Source organism: Argentina silus (assembly GCF_951799395.1).
Source record: "Argentina silus genome assembly, chromosome: 4".
In the NCBI taxonomy this organism is placed as follows: Eukaryota; Metazoa; Chordata; class Actinopteri; order Argentiniformes; family Argentinidae; genus Argentina; species Argentina silus.
Genome location: NC_139658.1, coordinates 4,675,245 through 4,697,744, shown reverse-complemented (window position 1 = coordinate 4,697,744; position 22,500 = coordinate 4,675,245). Strand labels below are relative to the sequence as shown.

The window sequence follows — 22,500 nt, the reverse complement described above, 5'->3', positions numbered from 1 at the left end:
CGTCGCTCAGAATCTGAAAGGTGTGGTGTGCTATTGATGTAAAGTAAAGCCGGTGCCTACAGTATGCGCCATCCGTTTTCAACACTCTTTCTATTGACTTAACCCTCTGAACCCCAAGCAGTTTCTGGGAGTTTTTTGCTCCTGTCACATTTTTACGCACTGTGGGCTCATTTTTCACTGCACCTGCAAGTCCTGCACCTCTATGGAAACATCACAATCATGGCTAGAAGTAGGGAGAACTCAAACATGTATTTTGTGCAGTATAACACAGTTAGAATGTCATAGATCATAAAAGAAGAAAAAACTTAAGTTGAATTTCTTTGATAATTTATTTTTCAAAAATTGACAAAAGATGGAATCTATATACACAACATTTTTCCAAGTGTTACCAATATTGGTAAAAAAAAAAAGGGGGGCTCCACTTGCTATAGATATTGAACTATTTACAGGTTTCTCTACACACTACTCTGCAACTCTAGAAAGCCATTTCACCATGCAGAGTCATGCCAGTCACCAAAGCAGTTCCTGTGTAAAATCAGGCACAGTGCCACACCACACTTTCTGCACTTCCATGCAGTCTTCTTTTTGCATAGAACACAGGAAAGCCTTCCTTCTGTGGCTTGTTTCGACCTTCCCACATCTGGGTTTATAGCCACTGGGATGCAGGTCTGTGGGGCAGGTGTGGATGGTGCGGATGGTGTAGCTGGTGGAGCAGGTGTGGATGGTCTGGATGGTGGGGCAGGTGTGGATGGTCTGGATGGTGGGGCAGGTGTGGATGGTCTGGATGGTGGGGCAGGTGTGGATGGTCTGGATATCTCTCTGTCCTCTCCTCTCTGCTCCAGCCTGCAGTTCAGCCGAATATTTGCTGAATTTTTATGACATCACTGTTGGTCTCAGCCGAGTCATTCAAGGCTTCCCAGATGCGCTGAGGCTTTTTTTTTTTTTTTTTACAGAAACTGGATTGTGCAAACGGTTTATTTTTGGCAAAATTTTAAATAAGACATGTAGAATAAAGTGATTTTGATGAAATATCACGATTTTAAGCATAGATTTGGTTATTTTTCCTGACGGAAGCGTTCGGCACACATGATTAGTTCAAGGACCGTCAGAAATTTGAAAACCCTACGATTTTTACTGTTTCTGGCTATGATAAATGGTGTAATTTTGGCGATTTTTTAAAGACAACATGCCTTTCAAACCCGCCGGCAGGTTGTGGGGTTCAAAGGGTTAATGAAGGCCAAGTTTGACCCTTTTTCACATTTGGGACGGTAGTGTCTTAGAACGAGACTAAATCGCTTCTGATTTTGTTATGGTAACTACTGTATAAAACCTCTAGAGATTTGATAGGGACCCCCAGAGTGTGACAGACTCTGGCCTCCTGGGTTTGAGATAGTTTAACGGTCGCCATGACAATCTGTCTGTTGTAGAGGCTCTGAAAACGTTGGTGCATTCAAACATAAAGCTCACAGAGACCATAACAACTAGTATACTGCATATGCCTTCAATGAATCAAAACAGCAACAACACATGCTGGACGATAAACCGACCACAATAACTGCTCTCCCTGTGGCTTTTCCAACTCGCCTGACCGTGCACTTTCTCCTCCACTCGTTCATTACCCAAGCCAGCGCCGTTAGAAGATACAGCCCCCAAATATAAATCACCTCACACCTCCTAAGAGCCTCACACTCGTTTGCTATCTATCCCCCCATCCTCTCCTCCCCTCATCGTCCCATCCTCTCAGCTCCCCAGCCAGAACCACTGCCAGGGTAGCATTTAGACCAGGTGTAGCTTTATTATCTTGAGTGCCAGAACAGTGGACAGTTGTACGATTAAGACCCTCCACTGGTGTTGTTGTTGTTGTTGTTGTTGTTGTTGTAGGGCCAGGAGGCACTAAACTGGACAGCAACCGTGCTCATGATGACATGCTAATGGATTTTTAATATTGTAGCGAGGGCAGCTTGCGTGAATGATTGGCTGAGTGTGTGATGTGATGTTGAGAGTTGGGGCGAGTGTGTGAGTAGGGGCGAGTGTGTGCGTGTGTGTGTGTGTGTGTGTGTGTGTGTCCACCTACAAGAGGCCCCTGTCTCATTATCACACACAGCCAGGTTCTGCCCAGTGTGTACCAACACCCTCCACTTCACAGTGGCCCTGATTCCTATCCGCTCCATTGGCAGAGAACTTTATCAGTGCCCTAACCCTAACTCACAACACCAGTCCTCCAGCTATCCAACAATGCATCACACAGGGCCAGCTGTCTGTTCTCTGACACCCCTCTGGCATGGAGGAGCCAGACCTCTTTATGTACGACTTTCTCTCCTCCGTGGGGTGTCTCTTTCTTTTCCCTCTTTTTCCCCTTTTTTCTATTTTTTCTTGCTTTTTCTTGCTCTCTCCCTCTCTCTCCCCCCCCTCTCTCTCTCTCTCTCTCCCCCCCTCTCTCTCTCTCTCTCTCACCCTCCCTCCCTCCCTCCCTCCCTCCCTCCCTCTCTCTCTCTCTCTCTCTCTCTCTCCTACCAAAACGATTGATGTCTTTCCTTCTTTCCTTGGCTTACATCCCTCTGTCCCACCCCTCCTAGCTCAGCTGGTTAGCATGTTGCTATAAATGCAGAGGTTGCTGTTTCAATCCCCATATGAGATGCTACTATGCATCAAATTTAAGATGCCATGCTACAGTACATGATTTAATGTTAATGTTAGAGTGTTAACATCATCTCTCCTGCCCTCCCACCCTTGTGGTTGATGTTCCTGTTGAAAATGCTGTGGGGTGTTTGTGTGTGTGTGTGTGTGTGTGTGTGTGTCTGTGTGTGCGCACGCTCGCTCTCACATTTGTTACTTGGTGAGGTCTTAAATGTCCCGAAATGGCCTGCGTAGGCCGAGACATGCCCCGTGGCTGACAATCACAGGCCTGTCAAATCCTTGACATTTGCTCCCTGTGGCATCCTCACCAAAACAACCTGTCTGTCTACTGTACCATGTCTACCTGCTTGTCTAAACAACTGGCAACAGAGGGGAATTCAGACTGACAATAGACTGCATTGTGTGCATCACATGCACATCTGCACTGTTAACTTTAAACACGCATTCTTTCTTCTCTCCCTGTCTCTTAATCTTTGTCCCCCTCTCACTCCTCCTTTCCCTCTCTCTGTGTCTGTCTCTGTCTCTCAGCCTCCAGTCATTTAGCAGCAGGAGGCTAGCTTAGAGGCTTAGCTTAGCTTTCTGTTGCCCCCCCCCCCCCCACACACACACACACACACACCTAAACCCACAGAGATGGGAAATGATACATACAAATGTATCCCAAAATACAAACATCCCAGACAAGTAGAGGAAAAACATTTCTTCAGGAAGACGCACATACTGTAGACTTAGCTTGCGCCCCTTACATTTTTCAAGACTTTTTAAGACTTTTTTAATATCACAGTAAATTATATTTAACACTAATATCACAGAAATGTTCAATTAATGTGGTACAGTAGGCTTATGTTTTGTACGCTCTCTTGGAATGAAGAGAATTTAGTAAGATTCGTCATGATATTTTTTGTATGTAACGAGCTGGGTTTCAACCGGGGACTCACGCACACACACACACACGTTGCAGCACACACGCACACATGCATGCACATACGCACAAATTATAGGCAGTGGGAAAATATTGAACGACGGAGAAGGATTTGCCGTACAGTGTGCCTGTCTGACTCGGTTGTTATTCCACACTCTAAGTTCACATTCCAAGCATAAGCATCTCGACCTCTTGAGGGTGTTTGGACAGGATAACAACTGTTAAACCAAACGCTCAACCACTGTATTTGTAAACCAAGTGGCCATTTCTTTCCTCCACTTTGAAGTGGAAATGAGTGCCTAGGATTCTGCTTTCAACAATCCAGCTCTTATGGAGAGGAGAAATATATAATAAAATGTAACAGTTTGGGGGTTGACCCAGAGATTGTGGGGACAAGCACTAAGGGCTAACTATAGCAGCTAAGAGCTAGCAATAACACGCTAGCGTGTTTGCACATTAGCATTCCCATAGCGAGTGAGGGAAGGGCATCTGGCACCTCAGGGAACATACCACATAGTAAAAGGACGGCACATTAAACGTTTATGGTGATGGGATTTGCAGCGTGCATTAAAAATGCAGCTGTGCCAGGCACAGGATCTTCCACATGCGCGCACACACACACACACACACACACACACACACACACACACACACACACACACACACACACACACTTGCACGCACGCACACACACATGCACGCACAAACGTCTGTGATCAACAGTCAATTGCTAATGTGGATTGAATTAGTACATCAATATTCAACCGGGGTGGGGTAGATCCATACACAAGAGAATAATGATGGTGACAGTGAGCTTGGGGAAATGTCTTAGCTATCTCTGCAGGCTGGCGCGTCCTGGAGAGGAACAGAAGCAAGCAGAAGTGGAGAATGTAGGAGAGGGGGGATGAAACATAGAGACAGAAAAAGAGAGTTGTTGACAGACAACAAACACACGTATGCACATACACACGCACACCATATGCCACACACCACACACCACACACACCACACACACGCATGCCACACACCACTCACACACACACACACACACACACACACACACACACACACTCTTCATCCTCCTGTGAGAGAGCGTGTATTGCGCCGATGGTATTGATATTTGATAATGGTATGCCTCCACTATTTATAGTAAACATTAAAAAGCACTTCCCAGTCTGGCATAATACCCCATTAGGCCCTCCCTGTTTACCTTCTCACTCAAACAACATAATGCATTTACAAAACCCTTAGAATCTTAATCTCCCTTTGATAACCACCTTTATTCCCGTCACTACCATAACCTGTACCTCTGTGTGATTGCTGTAATAAAGAAGTCAATAATGACCTCCATCTGGTAACAGACCAGGAGGAAATCACCGCTCACGGATAGAACATGAGCCCTCAGGGCACAGCTCCGCTGAGGAAATCACCCCCAGGCCCACCAAGATTGCCCTGAATCAATTTAACACTGCAGGAAAAAGACGAGGGATGCAAGTCCCCTATTGCTACCACTATCCCCACCTGCCTTTTTAATGTAGGTGGGGAGGATAAAAGACAAATGGCCCTGGGTGAAGAGAAAGAGGGATGGAGAGAAGAAAGGGAGGGCAAGAGGGGAGATAGTAGTTCAATTGAAGCGGAGGGGATAGGGGGATGAGAGAGAGGGGGATAAACATGATAAGAAAATCTCGCTGTGGTTCGATTGATGACCCAGGGTCTTTGGATCTCTCTTTGTGTGTGTGTGTGTGTGTGTGTGTGTGTGTGTGTGTGTGTGTGTGTGTGTGTGTGTGTGTGTGTAATACAGGAGAGAGACAAATGCCCCATTGATCTGTAAGCCATGGCAGAGGCAGCTCTGATTAAAATGTAAATGAATTTGCTGTGTGTGTGTGTGTGTGTGTGTGTGTGTGTGTGTGTGTGTGTGTGTGTGTGTGTGTGTGTGTGTGCGTGTGTGTGTGTGTGTTTGTGTGTGTGTTTGTGTGTGTTGATGCATATTATGTGTGTCTGTGAGTGCAATCATACCCTCCCTTTAACATTTGCTTGCTTACTCTCTCCAGTAGGAGACTGCGTTCAGGCGCTTTCCTTAAAATAGTTCCTAGAGGTCTACGTATGTCTCTCTTACTGAGATGCTTGTAGGGCCGACAAGCAAACACGCTTTGATTGATAACCTGACAGCAGCTGCTTCAACTCAGCTCCTAAGGGGCCAACAAACAGACACTTCATCTCAAGCTTTAGGGCCAAGTGTCCCTGAACAAACCACAGGGGAACTTAGTCAGAGGAACATAGTGGTTCAATTAGTGTGTGTGTGTGTGTGTGTGTGTGTGTGTGTGTGTGTGTGTGTGTGTGTGTGTGTGTGTGTGTGTGTGTGTGTGTGTGTGTGTGTGTGTGTGTGTGTGTGTGCGGGTGAAGAAGGCCTACTGACACTACTAGTGGGCATAGTCCCATCGGCTGTGTGACACAAGGTCAGTTGGAGGGCTTGATTTTAATTAAACGCCATTCAGTCACACATTATGATCAGCCAACCCCTTTTATTACAGCTTGAGGGATGGTTGACTCCAAGTGTGAAATGATATAACCCTCTATTGATTATTCTCTGTGTCTCTTCTCTGTCTCTTTGTCCCTCTCTCTTTTTTTCTCTTTCGCTCTTTTTCTCTCTTCATCGCATTATCTTTCTCTCTCTTTCTTTTCCCACTTTCTTGCTTTTTGCCTCTCCCATATGTTACACCATCAAAGCAACTTCTCAGAGACATAGAAATGACATAGGCCTCAGATAGCTGCAACTCAACAGGAACTCCTAATCTGAGACTCAGGCAGACGAGGGGGTGGGAGGGAGGGTGGGAGGGAGGGTGGGAGGGAGGGAGGGAGGGAGAGAGCAGAGCAGAGCGTCTCTTTATAGAACCTGCTGCAGTGAGCCAGGAGAGCCATTCAGACAGCTCTCATCATGTTACTGTGGCATTTCGTTAGACACGGACCACTCCGCCAATATATCAGAGCCCATCCCTGACACACACTAGCTGCAGGGGCAACAATGTGTGTGCGTGTGTGTGTGTGTGTGTGTGTGTGTGTGTGTGTGTGTGTGTGTGTGTGTGTGTGTGCCCTTCATAGTGCGTAACGGAGTGAAACAAGGGTGCGTCCTCGCTCCAGTGCTTTACATCCTTCTTGCGATGCGTCACACCGCTACTTCGCAGATCCAGATCGAGAACAGCAGCAGTGTGACAGTGGATTTTAGACAGGATGGGAACCTCTTTAATATCAGGAGGTTCCAAGCTGCCACCAAAACAACATCCAAGCATGTCCTCGAACTGCAGTACACGGACGACTGCGCGCTTGTGGAACACAAACCGAAGGCCCTGTAAACATCATAAAGACCAAGGTGATATGCCAATGGACATTCACTCCTCCACCTGACCCACCTGGCTTCAACATAACCAACAGTAGGCCTACACTCTCCACAGTTCCAACTTTGAAATACTTGGACAGCTCTCTCTCTGATGACTGCAGCATCAAAGGGGAACTTCTAAACTAGATCAAACAAGCCTCTGCCTCCTTTGGCAGGCTCAAGAGGATACGTACAAAGGTATCTGTGTATCAGGCGGTCTGCATCTCCATACTCCTCTACAGCTGTGAGTCATGGACCATATATAGCTGGCACATAAAGATGCTCAAGGCTTTCCACATCAGATGCCTCCAGTGCATGCTGGGGATAATCTGGTGTGACGGAGTGTCCCGGACATAGTGGCAAAAACTAGCTGCCCAAGCATGGCCACTTAAGGCCACTATAACCCAGAACCTCGGCCACGTGATGCTGAATGCTGAAGAAGCGCCTGCCTTGAAAGATTCTGTACAACCAGCTGCACCTCGGCCAGCAAACACAACTGGAGGATACTGCTGCGGAACACTCCATCTGGCGCCAGCTCTGCAAGCACGGGTGGAGAGACTTGAGGAAGAGAGAAAACTAAAACGTCACGAAAGTGTCTGATACCACCGACACCAAGTTTCGCATGTACTGTCTGTAGTCTCAAGAACTGGACTCTACAGTCATACCAAAACTCACCAGTAGAGGCAGAGGTGGAAGTCATCATCGGATAAGATGGACTACCATAAACAAAGTAAGTGTGTGTGTGTGTGTGTGTGTGTGTGTGTGTGTGTGTGTGTGTGTGTGTGTGTGTGTGTGTGTGTGTGTGTGTGTGTGTGTGTGTGTGTGTGTGTGTGTGTGTGTGTGCATGTGTGTATGTGTGTGTATCTATTGTTGAACCAGACCAATCTACTACCAGGGGAAAGCTATATTTACTTAACTTTCACTCAAAACATAAAAGGAATAAACAACCCAAACGTATGCCCCCCCCAGGTGACAGTATGCCCCCCCAGGTGACAGTATGCCCCCCCAGGTGACAGTATATCCCCCCCAGATGACAGTATGCCCCCCCAGGTGACAGTATGCCCCCCCCAGGTGACACTATGCCCCCCCAGGTGACAGTATGCCCCCCCCAGGTGACACTATGCCCCCTCAGGTGACAGTAGGCCATCCCTGCAAGACAACTCAAAATATGATTTTCTTTTTCCTCTGTAACATTTTGTCTGAGTATTGATCCCTTGCGTACAAATACATAAGTGTTCCATCTGCTTCTATCCAAAAGACTGTGGGATATTTGTAGAATTCATCATTCTAATCTATCGATTTTTAAAACATTGCCCGTGACAACTTTCCCATGAATCTAAACTAAGTATCATACCTTGTTTGTATGTTGTATGTTGTGTGTTGTATGTGTATGTTATGTGTGATGTCTCTATGTCTTTAAGCTACTTGGAACCTGAATTTCCCCTAGGGATAAATAAAGTTTCTATCTACCTATCTATTCACATTCACACTGTACCTACAAGCAGTAGCACAGAGCACATCTCAGTACCTGATAGACCAACATTGTACAATGTGCACAGTAATAAGTCAGTATAGGCAGTTATAGTACATCATCAACATGTCAGGCAAATATGAGCAATTATAGGCCCCGATCGACAGGTATAAACCAGTTATAAACAGTAATATGTAGTAATAGGCAGCAGTATTAGTGGAGTGGTACTTACTCTGCAGTTGCCCAGCTCCTCTGCAGACAAGATGATGGTGCCACATTTCTTGCCTAGGATCCCCCTGTGGAATACAGAGAGGGCAACACAGGGTTAAGTTTAGCCAGATGTGACCGTATTAGTTCAGCTTCAGCCAGCCTTCAGTCCTTCTGGGCCGCAGTGAGGACAGGTTTTCATTTCTCCCTGGCACTTCGTTGACCACATGTCAGTGGTTGGTCTAGAGCCTACACACCTGGTTGCCTGGGTCAGAATCAGACACTAATTAGATGGCAAGGATGAGAATCAGCCGGAGAGTGGCTTGAGTTGAGCTGCCACATACTCTGGAACACCCTGACCCTGAGCAGTGGGCTCATGGTCACTGTCCCTGGTGCTGAACAGAGCCTCTAGTTTAAAGCCTAGTTCGTAGAAGCCTTGTCATCCTCCCCCATCCCCTCTTCCCTCTCCAGATTGTCAACTCAGACTAAACTCATTCCAGGAGATTATTACATTTGTTCAACAAATTTTGTTCAAGCTAACATTTGCAGAATTAGCATTTGGGTAATAGAAACATCTCCCACAATAGCATACTGTTCACCATTAGATAAAGCCTTTGCCAGGATGAATGGCAACCCTTCTCCAGCCCTCTATGTCACACTCATAAGATCCTTTTCTTTAGCTCTGCTGAAATGGCGTGTTACGATGCAGATTAATGTTCTCCATTGAGCGTATTATATGCCTCTTCCTGTGTTTAATTTCAACACTCTCTGTCAGGCGTGTTATGAGTGTCATAATTTGAGTTTTTACAGCTCAGTGAAAGCAGCCAAAATGCAAATAAGGAGTGTAAAAGTTAGACTTATGAACACAAAGCAGGCAGGGAGGCAAGGAGACACCTGAGGCTGAAAGATAAACAACACTTCACACACCTCTCTCTCTCTCTCTTTCTGTTTCTCTCTCTCTCTCTCTCTCTCTCTCTCTCTCTCTCTCTCTCTCTCCTGTCTGTGTTCACACAACACCAGACAGATCTTTACAGGTCCCTCGGTGACAGGTGGAATTAATAACTAATAATAATAAATGCCTTGAAGATGGCATTCAAATTCCAGGGGAGGAAGGGGCTGAGAGAAGATGCTGGACAAAATGACAAAGGACACAATGAACAACAACAACACTCCACAAATCTCCTTAGTTAGCCGTTGTTTATAGTAATATTGTCTGCCATAATAACATTTCATATTCTCATCTGTCTGCGTAGAACGAGACTAGACTAAAATGCGTATTGCAGCCTACACAGGCTGGTTCGCTCATTAAAACCATTATGCAGCTCTAACTGACACTACAGTCCTTTTCCCAATAATCGATAAGGCTTTATTCATTTGACCTTTGTAATATCCCAGCATGTCCGAGGAATTACAGCAGCCATTAAAGGGTGCGGTCATACAAAGGTTGTTTTTATCTATTGTTCATTATTGTCAGCGGCCATTCAGACCTCTCCATCTGTCCATAGAGCACTACAGGGCTTTAATGTCGCCACAGTGGATGTTACTTAATTGCTTCATTCATCAAGATGGACTCTCTGTTTGTCACAAGAGGGGGGGCTGTGTCTTAATGTGATGTGTGTGTGTGTGTGTGTGTGTGTGCGTGGGAGTGGGAGTGTTTGGTGTGTGTTTAAGCCTTATTGGTATGAGAGCGAGACCACAACACTTGTGTGACTCATCTTGAGGGCATCTAATATTCACACTTTCTCCCTCTCTCTGAGTAATAGCCTGTGAATGATTTAGGTGCTGCTGTTAGCGATGTAGCTTTAGTATAAGGCTGGTGCTGAGGGGAGGTCAAAAGGTGAGGTGTCCCTTAGGATCTCCTCACAGCCACACAGTCAGGACCCTCGATGATAGACAGGTCAGACAGCATGGTCATCTAGCTATGGAGCACAGGGGTCATTCAGAGGTAGGTCGCAACATTGTTTTATCAATTGTATCATATCAACACAATAAACAGGTAATAGTCCCTCTTAAAAGTGCAATGTGTTGTGGCATTTCCCATGTGGTAACTCGCGGTACAAAAAAATACATTCGGCAAAGAGAAAAAACGACAAAGATAAACCGTTACACTTATCTTGAGTCATCCCCTCAGTTTTCGGGCCAAGGCCAGCTCATTTGAGCGGGAATACATTTGCTGACCTTTAAATGGATGACATCAGCCTAGAGAGTCTGAACTTGCCGAGTGCCTATAGTTGTTGATTTGGTTTCAAGATTCAATATTAAACGTACTGTATGCAGTTTGGATGTAAGATGTAGTCGCACATTTTTTGTTTGTTGCAATGGAGCAGAGGTCGACAAGAGTTTGAGTAAAAGAGACAACTTACAGAGACCCTAACAGCCTCTCAGCTGAGTGTTGATGTGTGTAGGTGGAGGGGTGTTTTTCTTTCCTCAGAGAAAAAATGGTGTTTCTATTATTTATTCCTTTTCTGATGTTTCACTAGAGTGATAAGGACAAGACAGGGTGCACTCCACCTGTGAAAGGACCATTAAGCAGTGTATGTTTGCCCTTTGTGTGTGTGTGTGTGTGTGTGTGTGTGTGTGTGTGTGTGTGTGTGTGTGTGTGTGTGTGTGTCTGTGGGATAAACTACTGTAGGAGCTTCGATCTTCAGCCTGAGAAACTGCTATTGATTGTCAGGTGTGGAAAGCAGCCTGATGGAAACATGGGCTTGTGACGCAGGAAACCTCCTGGCAGTCTCTGTTCAGTCCTCCACACACACACATACACATAGGTCACTGCAGCCCTCCGCCCACTCTCTCCTCAGAGACACACAGCCCAGTCATCTTCAAATATTCACAAGAGACCAAACCAAAGCTTCTTTCAAAGGAAGATGCACCACAGAGCCACTGTATTGGCTTATTTACAAATGGAGAGACCAAACACTGTATTTTTTAGACATATCACCTATGGGAGGGCAGTAAATTTATTTATTATATGGATTAGCAACTTTTCCTTTCAGTTTTTCATATCCCTAAAGTGTGTAGAAACATTTGTTTTGCAGTTATTTGATCATAAAAGCAGTTGTAATGGCTTAAAACTACACTTTATTTGGCTCTGTCCTAGCCTTCCTCTCACTCTAGTCTGCGAGAACTATCCTAGAAACGATATCGGTCAGTGACGCTAAAACTGTGTGGTAATTGTAATCCCCATGTGGGACTGGCACCATTATTCCTGTCTCTTGCAAAACCAATTTCAAATCAAGGGAGTGGTGTATCTCCTCAATATAGAACATTTCTGACCAAACCAATTAGAAATTCTAATACCACCCTTACCCCCGCATACACACACACACCCTGTATCTCCCTACCCTGCCCTCTACCTGCACCCTACCAAAATCACCAACCACTGGTTCAGAGAGTGCCACAAAGGCCTATGTAACTGCAAGCCCTCTCCCATTCTTCCTCCTTTTCCTCACACTGAATCCATTTCCACTCAAGGCTGCCAAAAATAGCTGGGCTTTATTGAACTGAAAAATCAAACTAACAAAAGAGTCTGGGAAGTCCTGTCTGACCTGTATTCACAGGCTGCGGTGGAGAGACCAGACTATTGACCTGCTGCTGTCCATGGCTCATATTGTATTGGTCATCATGGACAAGAGGCAGCAACAGTTCTACAACAGTACAAGGTCAACTGTTGTAGAACAAAACTGTCTGGAAGAGGACCAAAATCGGAACTTGGAACATGGAAGATTATCGTGAAATATCAGCATGTGACAAGAATCACGTTTTGTGTTCATGGTTAAACATTATTCCTTAAGAATGTGAGACATTATATACTGAGGACCCCTCTAAAATATCCTGAAACCATAGGTTTCACTGGTTTATGGATTAAAGGTTCCATATTACAATGTTGTTTGGGCATTTTTGGTCAGTGAAGAGACCTTTTGACCCCTGATGCCCCTGAGGGGTGAGCAGCTGTATTTTATGAATACATAATTGATTGCATCACCAGGCTCACACTCAAGGAAGAAAACACATCTGGTGTTACAGAGCAATCTGTCTCCTGCAGGATTTAGATGATCCTCTTATCTGAATGTACTGTAGATCATCTCAGAGAGCTTCGCCTGTGGAGGGAACGAGCAAGACAGAGATGATCAAATCAGGTCCCATTCACACCTCATTGCAGTTTAGCATTCTCAGTAGCATATCTGACTGATGGAAACAAAAAGTGTCACATCCTTCGATTAGATTGCGGCGGGGGCACAATCACAGTATTGCTTCAATGTGAAGTTGAACTACTGATACTGTATAACACAGCTTCATATCAAGAGAGAGCCTCTTGAGAAGGCTTTTGTCCCACGTTTTTATTGAAAACCCAGAGCAGCAAACCACAGACGACCCAGGCAATATGTGTTGGTCATTGATGTGTTGCTAATCAAATTCAGATGCACGCCCCCTCTCACCTGAAGAAGGACCACTGAAGAGGTGCACTCCCTCTGCATCAAAAACTCATATGTATGTGAGCAGCAATGTGTTCCATCCCTTGGCATACGTAATACGGCCATTAACACACAGCTTCAAAGACCAGAGAACAGACAGAGCTCTTTTTGAACTGATATTAAAGGAGGAATTTGTAGAGGACCATGTACTGCAATTACAGTGTGTGTGTGTGTGTGTGTGTGTGTGTGTGTGTGTGTGTGTGCGTGCGCACACTTGCACTGATGTATTCATGGTTTTTAGTGTGATTCTCCTTTCATCCAGATATTCACCCACACACCAAGACAGACACAAGCTGCGTAATTACAGTCCACTGGTGTGCCATCTCACGCTTCCTCTGAACCCTAAAAGCAAGTCACACACACAACCCACCCCCCCCCCCCCCCCACACACACACACACACATGTACACACACACACACACACACACACACACACACACACACATACACACACACACATACACACACACACACACACACACACACACACCGCCCCTGCACTCAGTGGTGAGAATCTTTAATTATACAATTCTTTAGAGAGAGACAAAGAAAAACAAAAACAGAGAGAGGCGCCGTGAACAGGGAACATCTTTACATATTCATCTGGCTAGAGAGAGAGAGAGAGAGGAGAGATGAGGTGTACTGTATATGCAATCTGCACAAATTATTACCACTGAGATATCCTAGGTACATTTAATATTTGTAGAATCTGATTATTTCCCGAACACTTCTGAATTTAATTGATTTTACTTTAACTTTGAGTCTTTGGGTTAAAGGGAAGTTGTCAGGAGAAGGTATTAACAAACATTATTAATTTACAGAACCAGTTGTGTTTTCTTACAGGCATTGTGGTGGCCTGCAAACTTCCCCCTCAAAGAATGTGAAAGCAGTTACCAGGAGATGGGCACTTTGAATACAACCCCAATGCTTCTGACAGGCTTTGAAGCCATGCAGCTAAGCTCTTTGTTCTACAAATCAAATGCAATAATTTACATTTCCTCAACACCCACATAACATGTATGTACAGCGATAGGGATTAATGAGTCGGAATGTACGTTTTTGCAATGTGTTCTAAAAAATGGTGAGAGAATACAGCAGGTACAAATAAGTCAAAACCTGAATGTAGTTCTTTGCACTTGGCTGTCTATCACTCTCACACACAGACTCTCTAACACACACACACACACACACACACACACACACACACACACACACACACACGCACACACACTCCTTCACAGTAACAGCTTTTTAATGCACTACTCTGTCTACTCTGTCAGAGACTCACAGTCACACAGTGTGCATAACATTGCCACAGGCTTCTCATTCTCATGGAGCCATAACGTACAGAGGGGAGAAAGTTTACAGCTGTAAATCTATCTTAGTCCTTCTATGAGCGTGGGCGAAATATATCACAATGGACATCCAAATGGGCTACCACAACACGTTAGTCTTACTTTATTTTCGTCCTGAAAATCCGTCCTGAAGTTTGTCCATATTTGCAGAGTTTAGTGTAATACTCCCTAGCTGTTTGTGTTGGCTGTGACTAAACATTGCAATATGACATGCAGATACGCAAGTCTGCTTGAAAACACGGTGGAAGGATAGCATTTCTGTTATAAAATGTGCAACCAAGTACCAAGTTACCTACAAGTAAAAATCAGGCTGAGCAGGACCGTAGTACAGGCAAGACAAATGACCCAAGACAAAAGGCTAGGGCATGAAATGAGCATCACCACCATTAACACACAGGAGGGGGTACAGTACAGCTTAGAATCCTTACACAAAGACACAGTGGCACTCCACTGAGAATGGCCTCCATTGATTTACTGATGGATGTCCTTAGAGCAGCTGGAGGCAAGGCCTGAACGATGAACTAAGGATCAACGCAGGGAGGAGGGAGGGAGGGAGATACAGTATATAATGGAAGGAAAGGAGTCGATGGAGTCGGCAAGAAACAACAGAATGTGAGAAGTATTGACTTTTGGAGCCGTGGAGAGAGAGACAAAGAGAGAGAGCGAGAGAGAGAGGGGAGGGATATATATATATCATTTCCTCTCTCATTTCCTCTCTCTCTTTGAGTAGAAGCCAGTAGTAAGCCAGATTTAACTATAGAATGCTGTCATGTCTGAATATTACAGTTTTAAGTTTGTAAGTGAGTGTTTCATTTTTGTAACACTTAAGGAGGCCCCCTACTTTGGCCAGAGGTGATGATTACCGGTCACAGTTAACGGTACCCATGTGGACAGGTAATAGACCAAGTGGTAAGAGGCAAGAGAGCAAGAGATCCATGGGAGGCCAAAGCCAGTGTTTATGGCCAACCCTTCCCAACATCTAGGTGGACGGCTAACTGTGATCAACTCTTTTCACGGTTGTTTGCCTTGCAGGTTTGCCATTGAAGTGTGCTAATGTCATTGGATTAGCCGGCGTGGATAATGGCATTTCCTGGCCCTAAACTTCTATGTCTGACGGTGGCCCCTTATGCTCTGTAAGAAACCCCTGTCACTCTGTTGCTCCTTCAATGCCCTTGGACAAGAGAGGACTGTTCACCTTCAAGGCTGCCTACTGTGCAGCATGAGGAGTGGGATGGGGGTTGGGTGGCCGGTCCGTTTAGACCTCAGAGATGCCAAGAGGGATAACTTTTTAGTCGAGCACGAGAAGATTAATTTATAGCTTTTTCCGAATTATGGGTAGCCTTACCTCAGCAGAGTCAGATGCTTGCAAAAATGCCTTCTCAAAATGTTACAGGAATGAGGGTTCTCCTTACCAGAGATATATACAGTACGGCTGTGAAGGAATATATGGTAAAGACACACAACCTGCCATGTGTTCACATCAAGGATGGGCCTTCACAAGCAACCATGGTGCAGTTAGCCAGATGGTTGGGTGTGTAAGCAGTACATGTTGAGTGTACTTGGAGGATCCCTGAATCACAGCTACAGTTTTAACACCCCCACACAGTGATCACCCTTCTTATTATGCTATAGTCTGCTGACGTTCAGAAGCCTGATTGACCTGGTTATTCCCATACTCTATGTAAGATGTAAGCTCTCTTTAGTGGGACAACAGGGAGCTAGTATATTGTACCAATTAGTCCAGCCCTAGGACAAGGCTTTCAAAGAGTGGGTTTCCTAGCAGCAGGACTTCAGCCACACAGAGATGGATTAATGAGCTGAAGAGGAATTAAAGCCTGGGCTGTACTTTAAATTTGCTTTTAAGTAGTTCTTAGATGAACTCCAAAGCAAATAAACCTCCTCCTCGTTCTGGCTTAATTTTCCTATAATGCAGACAAATACGTCTCCTCTTCTCTTCTCTTCTCCAGACTCAAACTGGGAAGGTGACAAAAAAGTTCATAGAAAACTCAGAATGCAAGCAATTGTCTATTAACCTCAGACCTTGGGTGATTGGCTTACAAGTTTCATTTACTCGCCGTCTGGTATTTCTCCCGAGTGAAGATTGGTGATGATCTAGCGTAAAGGAATGTGTGACCTCATCTGAAGAATCAAATGATTTTGTAGGAGTCATGCATGTCTAGGCGGCAGAGAAGCATGATTGAAACCACACCCGCGCACACAACACACACACACACACACACACACACAGAGTCATACATGCAGTGTAATTGCATATCTCTGAGATCCAGTCTCATTTGCAGTCTCTGATCTTTTCTTACCATGAGAGAGAGCTCATAATATACAGTAAGTGCACATTGCAGCAAACCTACATCAATGGTCTGTCCTATTTCCCATACATTCAAATTCTCATATATTTCATCTTCCATACTCATTAGGACCTGGGCAGATAGAGACGCATCAATGCTAATCTACTATCCCTTGCCTGACATTTACTGATCCTTGTAAATGTGAGTAATGAGCAGAGGTCATTCCCATTCGTTTTTAAATAACGATTGACAAGCCAACATACTGACACACTATTGATAATAGATAATCATTCCATCAGAGCATGATTCACAACCTGTCAATCCCATCATAAAAGCCTGTTGGTTTTGGTTCTTGCCTTTTAAGTCAGTGACTAATAGAGACCTGGGAATCCAGGTGTGTGTGCTCTCTGGACAATAAGTGACATAAACTGATCAATCAAGTGGCAGGGAGACACCAGCAAGACTGTGGCCCTTGAGGGCTTGAGTTGTGCACCCCTGAACTAGAACATTAAGTGCATACTAAAAGTGCAGCGCTATACTGCAAAGCAAAGCAACTATTATTCCCACACAATTACTCACCAATGGCACAAACTCCACTAAAGTAACACAAAGTACTAATTCACAGTGCAGAAAGAGTGGGGAACCTGACTGGGGGAATCCTCCTCAATTACAGCCTGCTGATTCTACAAAGTCTCAGCCATCCGAGACCTCATTTGACTTTATTACAGGGGGCACTGAAGAGAATATGCCATAAATCAAACAGCAGAGGGGACACCAGGCAGCCTCCCAGAGAAAAACTGTGGAGCAGTGGAGCCGAAATGGCTGCTGCTGTGCCTTTGTCTCTCTGTAAGAAGGAAATAGAACTACACAGCACAGCACAGCACAGCAAGGTACAGCAGGGTTCTTCCTCAACTCAAATGGAGTATATTTCAAAGAGCAAGCTCTGCCATCTCTTTCAGGGGGTCCTGTTGTTTTGAGGCAGATTTAGTCAGTGTGAAAGACTGGCAGTAAAATGGAAAGATAATTAGCTACAATACGGTGTCTGATTGATGTCTCTTATTATTCCAAGCGTTCATTGCTAATACTGTTACAGTATTTCTTTGCTGATGGGGGATTGTTTAAGCTGAGGCAGTACATGCTGTAGTGGCATAGATTTTCTCAACTTAATTTCTTTATGCATCAAATGCCCAGTTATGTTATGAAAAGAACACAATATTCAAAGAGGCCCATTCAAAGCAGTGCACGTCAGACAAGCTCACAGAAATCATTCCATCTGCTTAATTAGTTTCCGCTTGCAAACACCAGGAAGGTGAACCAAAGGCAATTATTGTTTTTTTCACTCCTGTTGGGAAGAGCAAATGACACCCTAGGCAATTATTTCCGTAACAACGGCAGCCAAACTCTCTAATGCTTTGTTTGCCATCAGTGCTGCTGGGCCACTTAATTCGTTTTGGAGAGCAATCGATTTTTTTCACAACAAAATGGCGGTGTTTCCTGCTCTATTGCTTTGCATGCTTGAAGGGAGCCTTCTGTGGATTCTCTCTCCCTCTCACTCTGATCTCTCTCACTCTCACTGTCACTTTCACTCTCTCTCTCTCTCTCTCTCTCTCTCAAATCGGGGTCAAGCTTGTCTCAACACTCCTTCTCAGCAGGGACCAACTAGAGTTGAGAGGGTCGAAGGTCAACCTGACCTGACCTGATGAAAAATCCTCCCCCTCCTCCCCACTCTTAAATCTTAAATGTTTAGTAAGTCAGCAGACTCCTGCTATTGGAATAGATTTGAGCTGTCTGTTGAGAGAGGAAATGGAGCTCTGAGACAACTTGAACACAGGAGCATTGACAAGGGATGATTTTTCACCCTGACAAATACACTATAATGACAAATGCACAATAGCAAACCATCAGTCTCAGAATGCACAGTTCAGCAAGGGGGAGAGGATGGATGGTTCTCAGTCAAGTATCTATCAGGGGAGACGTGTACAGTAGCTTTGATTTTCAAAAAATGCCCAAAATATCATGCAGTTCATCAAATCACACACACACACACACACACACACACACACACACACACACACACACACACACACACACACACACACACACACACACGCACACACACACACGCTGTAAAATAAATGTCTTTATTTCTTCATCTAATTGCTGTCAACGGTTTTTTAATCCTTTCAACTCCATTAAAAATGTACAATAATTTCAAGGTTGCCATTTTGTTTTGTCATCCAGCAAAGCTGGTGAATTAACATAGCAGTTGGATATTAACATTTGTTTAGTCTCCATTTGCTCCTCTTTATATCGTATATCAGACTGTTGATAGCCCTGCGAGGTCTGTGGGGAAATATCAGCACACCATCTGTCTAGCCAGACCCTGCTGTTGGACCATGTGTATCTCTCGACAGTTTTTATGATCTGTACCAGATGTATTTTTAGGCTTAAAACATGTGACCATTTTAGAGGTCCCAAAACTAAAGGTTACAAATGTAACCCATGTTCTATGAAGGAGTTGAGGGAGACTCCTCACTATGGGACCTTTGAATGATATGTGGAGAAGCCCAGCAGCACATATCTCTGAAACAGAGACATCCATGAACTGGGCCCAGGACGTCACCAACCCATGGTAGTGCACCTTGATGGATCTCCACAGGGGACTGCAATCCCCCAAAATTGCCTCAACAATGGCTTTTGGCAGGGTTCGCAAAGCAGGGGCAAACTGAACTCTCTCTCTCTCTCTCTCTCTCTCTCTCTCTCTCTCTCACTCTCTCTCTCTCTCTCTCTCTCTCTCTCTCTCTCTCAATGACAGTCTTAAACCAGATCCTCCAATCCTCCACTTTAGTGTGTCAATAAATCATCTGTCTTATCGTGCCCACGAGACACGCACACTCACACACTCACACACACACACACACACACAAACACACACACACACACACACACACACACACACACACACACACACATACACACACACACACACACACACACACCACTCTCCATTGCATCTGTATGTGACAAGCTACCCAGGCTCTTTTTACAACTTCCTGGACAGAGGGGGAAGGAGGAATAACTCTAGTAAAACCACAAACTATCCATCACACAGGTGCTTAAAGAGGGGGGATAGAGAGAGGGAAAGAAGGGAGGATGAGGAGGGCTTAGGAAAGAAAAAGAGACCCTGCAGTGGTAATTACACTCTGAGCCATTACTCTTCCAAAACCAACCCGACCCCCAAGGAGGAGGAAGCACACACACACAATGGACTCCTCACCACAGACCCAGGCATACTACCATCATACTCATCATAATCATACTACCAGATATCTCTCTTCAAAAGGTGTCCAGACCACCCAACCTCTCTCCATCCCTAAAGCAGGGACCAGGGATCCAATCACCAAGACGACACAGACTCTCTTCAGAAATGAGTGTCAAAAGTCTCAGTTAAATTCATTCAAATCAAGTCACATAGAATACCTCCCCACTTTCTAATATATACGATAGTGGAAAAGCTATACAGGTAATACTGCCTCACTCTCTTCCTGTCCTTCCCCAGTCAACCTGATTAAACATTTATAACAACCCTTTTCGTGATTCATATGTGCCATGTAGCTGTTTGGGGGGATCTAAGTGCTCTTGGGCCCCACGTGCTTATGTGTGGGTGATAACAGGAGGAGTTGGATGAAAATTGTGCAAACTGGGACCAGTGGCACTTTACGGATGGGGTTGGCTGGCCAGGAAGAAGATGGATAGGGACACTGTTGCCTGTCTTTCGTCTGTGGTAACTAACCAGCTGACTGGGGGAGAGGTGTCTGAGTTGGTTCACACCTCTTAGTGGATGGACATGGTGAGTGAGGAGTATGGGGTCACATATTTCATAGTGTGTGTGTGTGTGTGTGGGGGGGGGGGGGGGGGGGGGGGGGGGGAGTGTGGCCTTGGCTTCTGTGAGCCAGCCTGGGAGGTGCTGTGATAGCTTTATCTAACAAACATTCCAGATCTCCACTGGGGCACCATCCCTGAGGGGGGTGGGGCCGTCTCACCATAGGAGGGTGGGGAGATGTGGGAGGGTAAGACTCTGTGGGGGGCTCCTTCTTCACTTAGGAGGGTGATGGATGTTCCTGCCGGGCCACATTGGCACCCCAATGGCTCTTTTCACTTTTCATCTGTTCTTGAATGGATGCCATGTTGGGGGGATAATCAGGGGTGTGTGTGTGTGTGTGTGTGTGTGTGTGTGTGTGTGTGTGTGTGTGTGTGTGTGTATGATGTGATGGACACAGGTATATACAGGTATACTATATACAGTATGTGTGTGTGTGCAGGGTTGGTGGTATTCAGGGGGAAGTACTGTTTATTTGCTCAAAGAATCCCTCTATATAAAGGACCAGAGTCTTAGCATCTTAGTGTGGCATTGTCTGTTGTCGCTTGGCAACTTATCAGTCGCTTAAACGCTTGTATACCCACGCCTCTGACACAGGAGGTATTTTTAAGCTCTCTCCAAAAGCCATCTGAAAATAAAGACAAAAACAAACATTTGGCCCTTCGCCCGGTCCAGGCGTGTCATTTGCCCTGGTTCAGAGGATGAGCTACCTGCTGCCTGTGAAATATCCCTCCTGGTCAAAGACACAAAGCTACAACCTAGCCCCCCCCCCCCCCCCCAGAGCCCCAAGCCCAACCAGCCCCCTTCAGGTGCAGAACAAAATGTCATTTTTTCCAACAAGCTAAAAATATGGCCCTTATCACATCAAAATGTCAGCCAACAAAGGGCCAACTGGAGCAGATGCAACAGGACCTTATTATACAGGTATGCGTTTATGTGCATCTGCATATTACAGATAGGTAATTACAAGGCACAGTGGCGCCGAGCCAGCTCCAACGGTGGGTCAGAAATAGCTGGTAGCCATACCAACGAAGAGAGATGTGCTGCTTTATGACAGGTGAGAGGGAGGGGGGGACATGAAGCACACTGGCACTGGAATAGAAGAGAGAGAGGGGTACAGACGGTGGGAGAGAGAGAATGTGAGAGAGAGATATTTAGAAGAAAAGAGGGAGAGAAAGTGAGATGGAGAGGGAAAGAGAGTAGGGGAAAGATAGAGTGAGAGTGCATTGTTTAGGATCTACAAATGTAAGAGTTCCATTTCTGTAAGTTAGTTGACCAGAAATTCTCATCACAATTTATTCACTCATAGAAGTGGGCATGATTCTGCAGATGATATCCAACAGATGCAGATTAAGAATTAGGTTTATCCTGCTCGTGTGACCCCTAACAAAGTGCCAATCAATAGATCTTTTGGGAGGAGAGCCAGAATAAATCTATTAATATACTGTAAGTGGATCTTAAACCAAAGTCACAGGTTAAAATTGGAGTTTGGGGAAGTGAGATTGCTGTCAGGATCGAACTCTGGCAGGCAATAGTAGTGTAGGGTTGTGAAAGTGATCTCTAATAAGCTGAAGGAATGAAAAGACAGTGCATGAGGGAAAAAAGGTCACAAAGGTTGAAGAGTGTCTTTACGGGGGTATAGATGGAATGAATCCAAACGCTGTCCACTATTTCCTCACCCTTACCCAATCCTCGAGTCACCTTGAGTCGAGTCACGCCCAGATCTTCTTACCTTATACAAAGTGAAAGCAATATCTGCCAAACGTAAGGGAACGTCAGGAATGCAGAAACGTCACTTGAGGGAAAATCAATCTTGTGCATTGCTCTTTACTCTCTGTGTAAACTATGTGAGGTAACATGTACAGTGCCTTTGGA

At 45.1% G+C, this 22,500-nt stretch overlaps 1 protein-coding gene across 2 annotated transcripts in view; it reads right to left on the bottom strand.

Moving 5' to 3' along the window:
- Positions 1 to 22,500, bottom strand: part of cpne5b (copine Vb) — a gene marked incomplete at both ends in the record, with an annotated part of 80,813 nt that overhangs the window by 24,326 nt on the left and 33,987 nt on the right. For both annotated transcript variants that reach the window (XM_083667509.1, XM_083667508.1), the window contains one exon: positions 8,636 to 8,699. In XM_083667509.1, the coding sequence (XP_083523635.1) occupies positions 8,636 to 8,699 (64 nt within the window). The remainder of the gene's footprint in view (positions 1 to 8,635; positions 8,700 to 22,500) is intronic.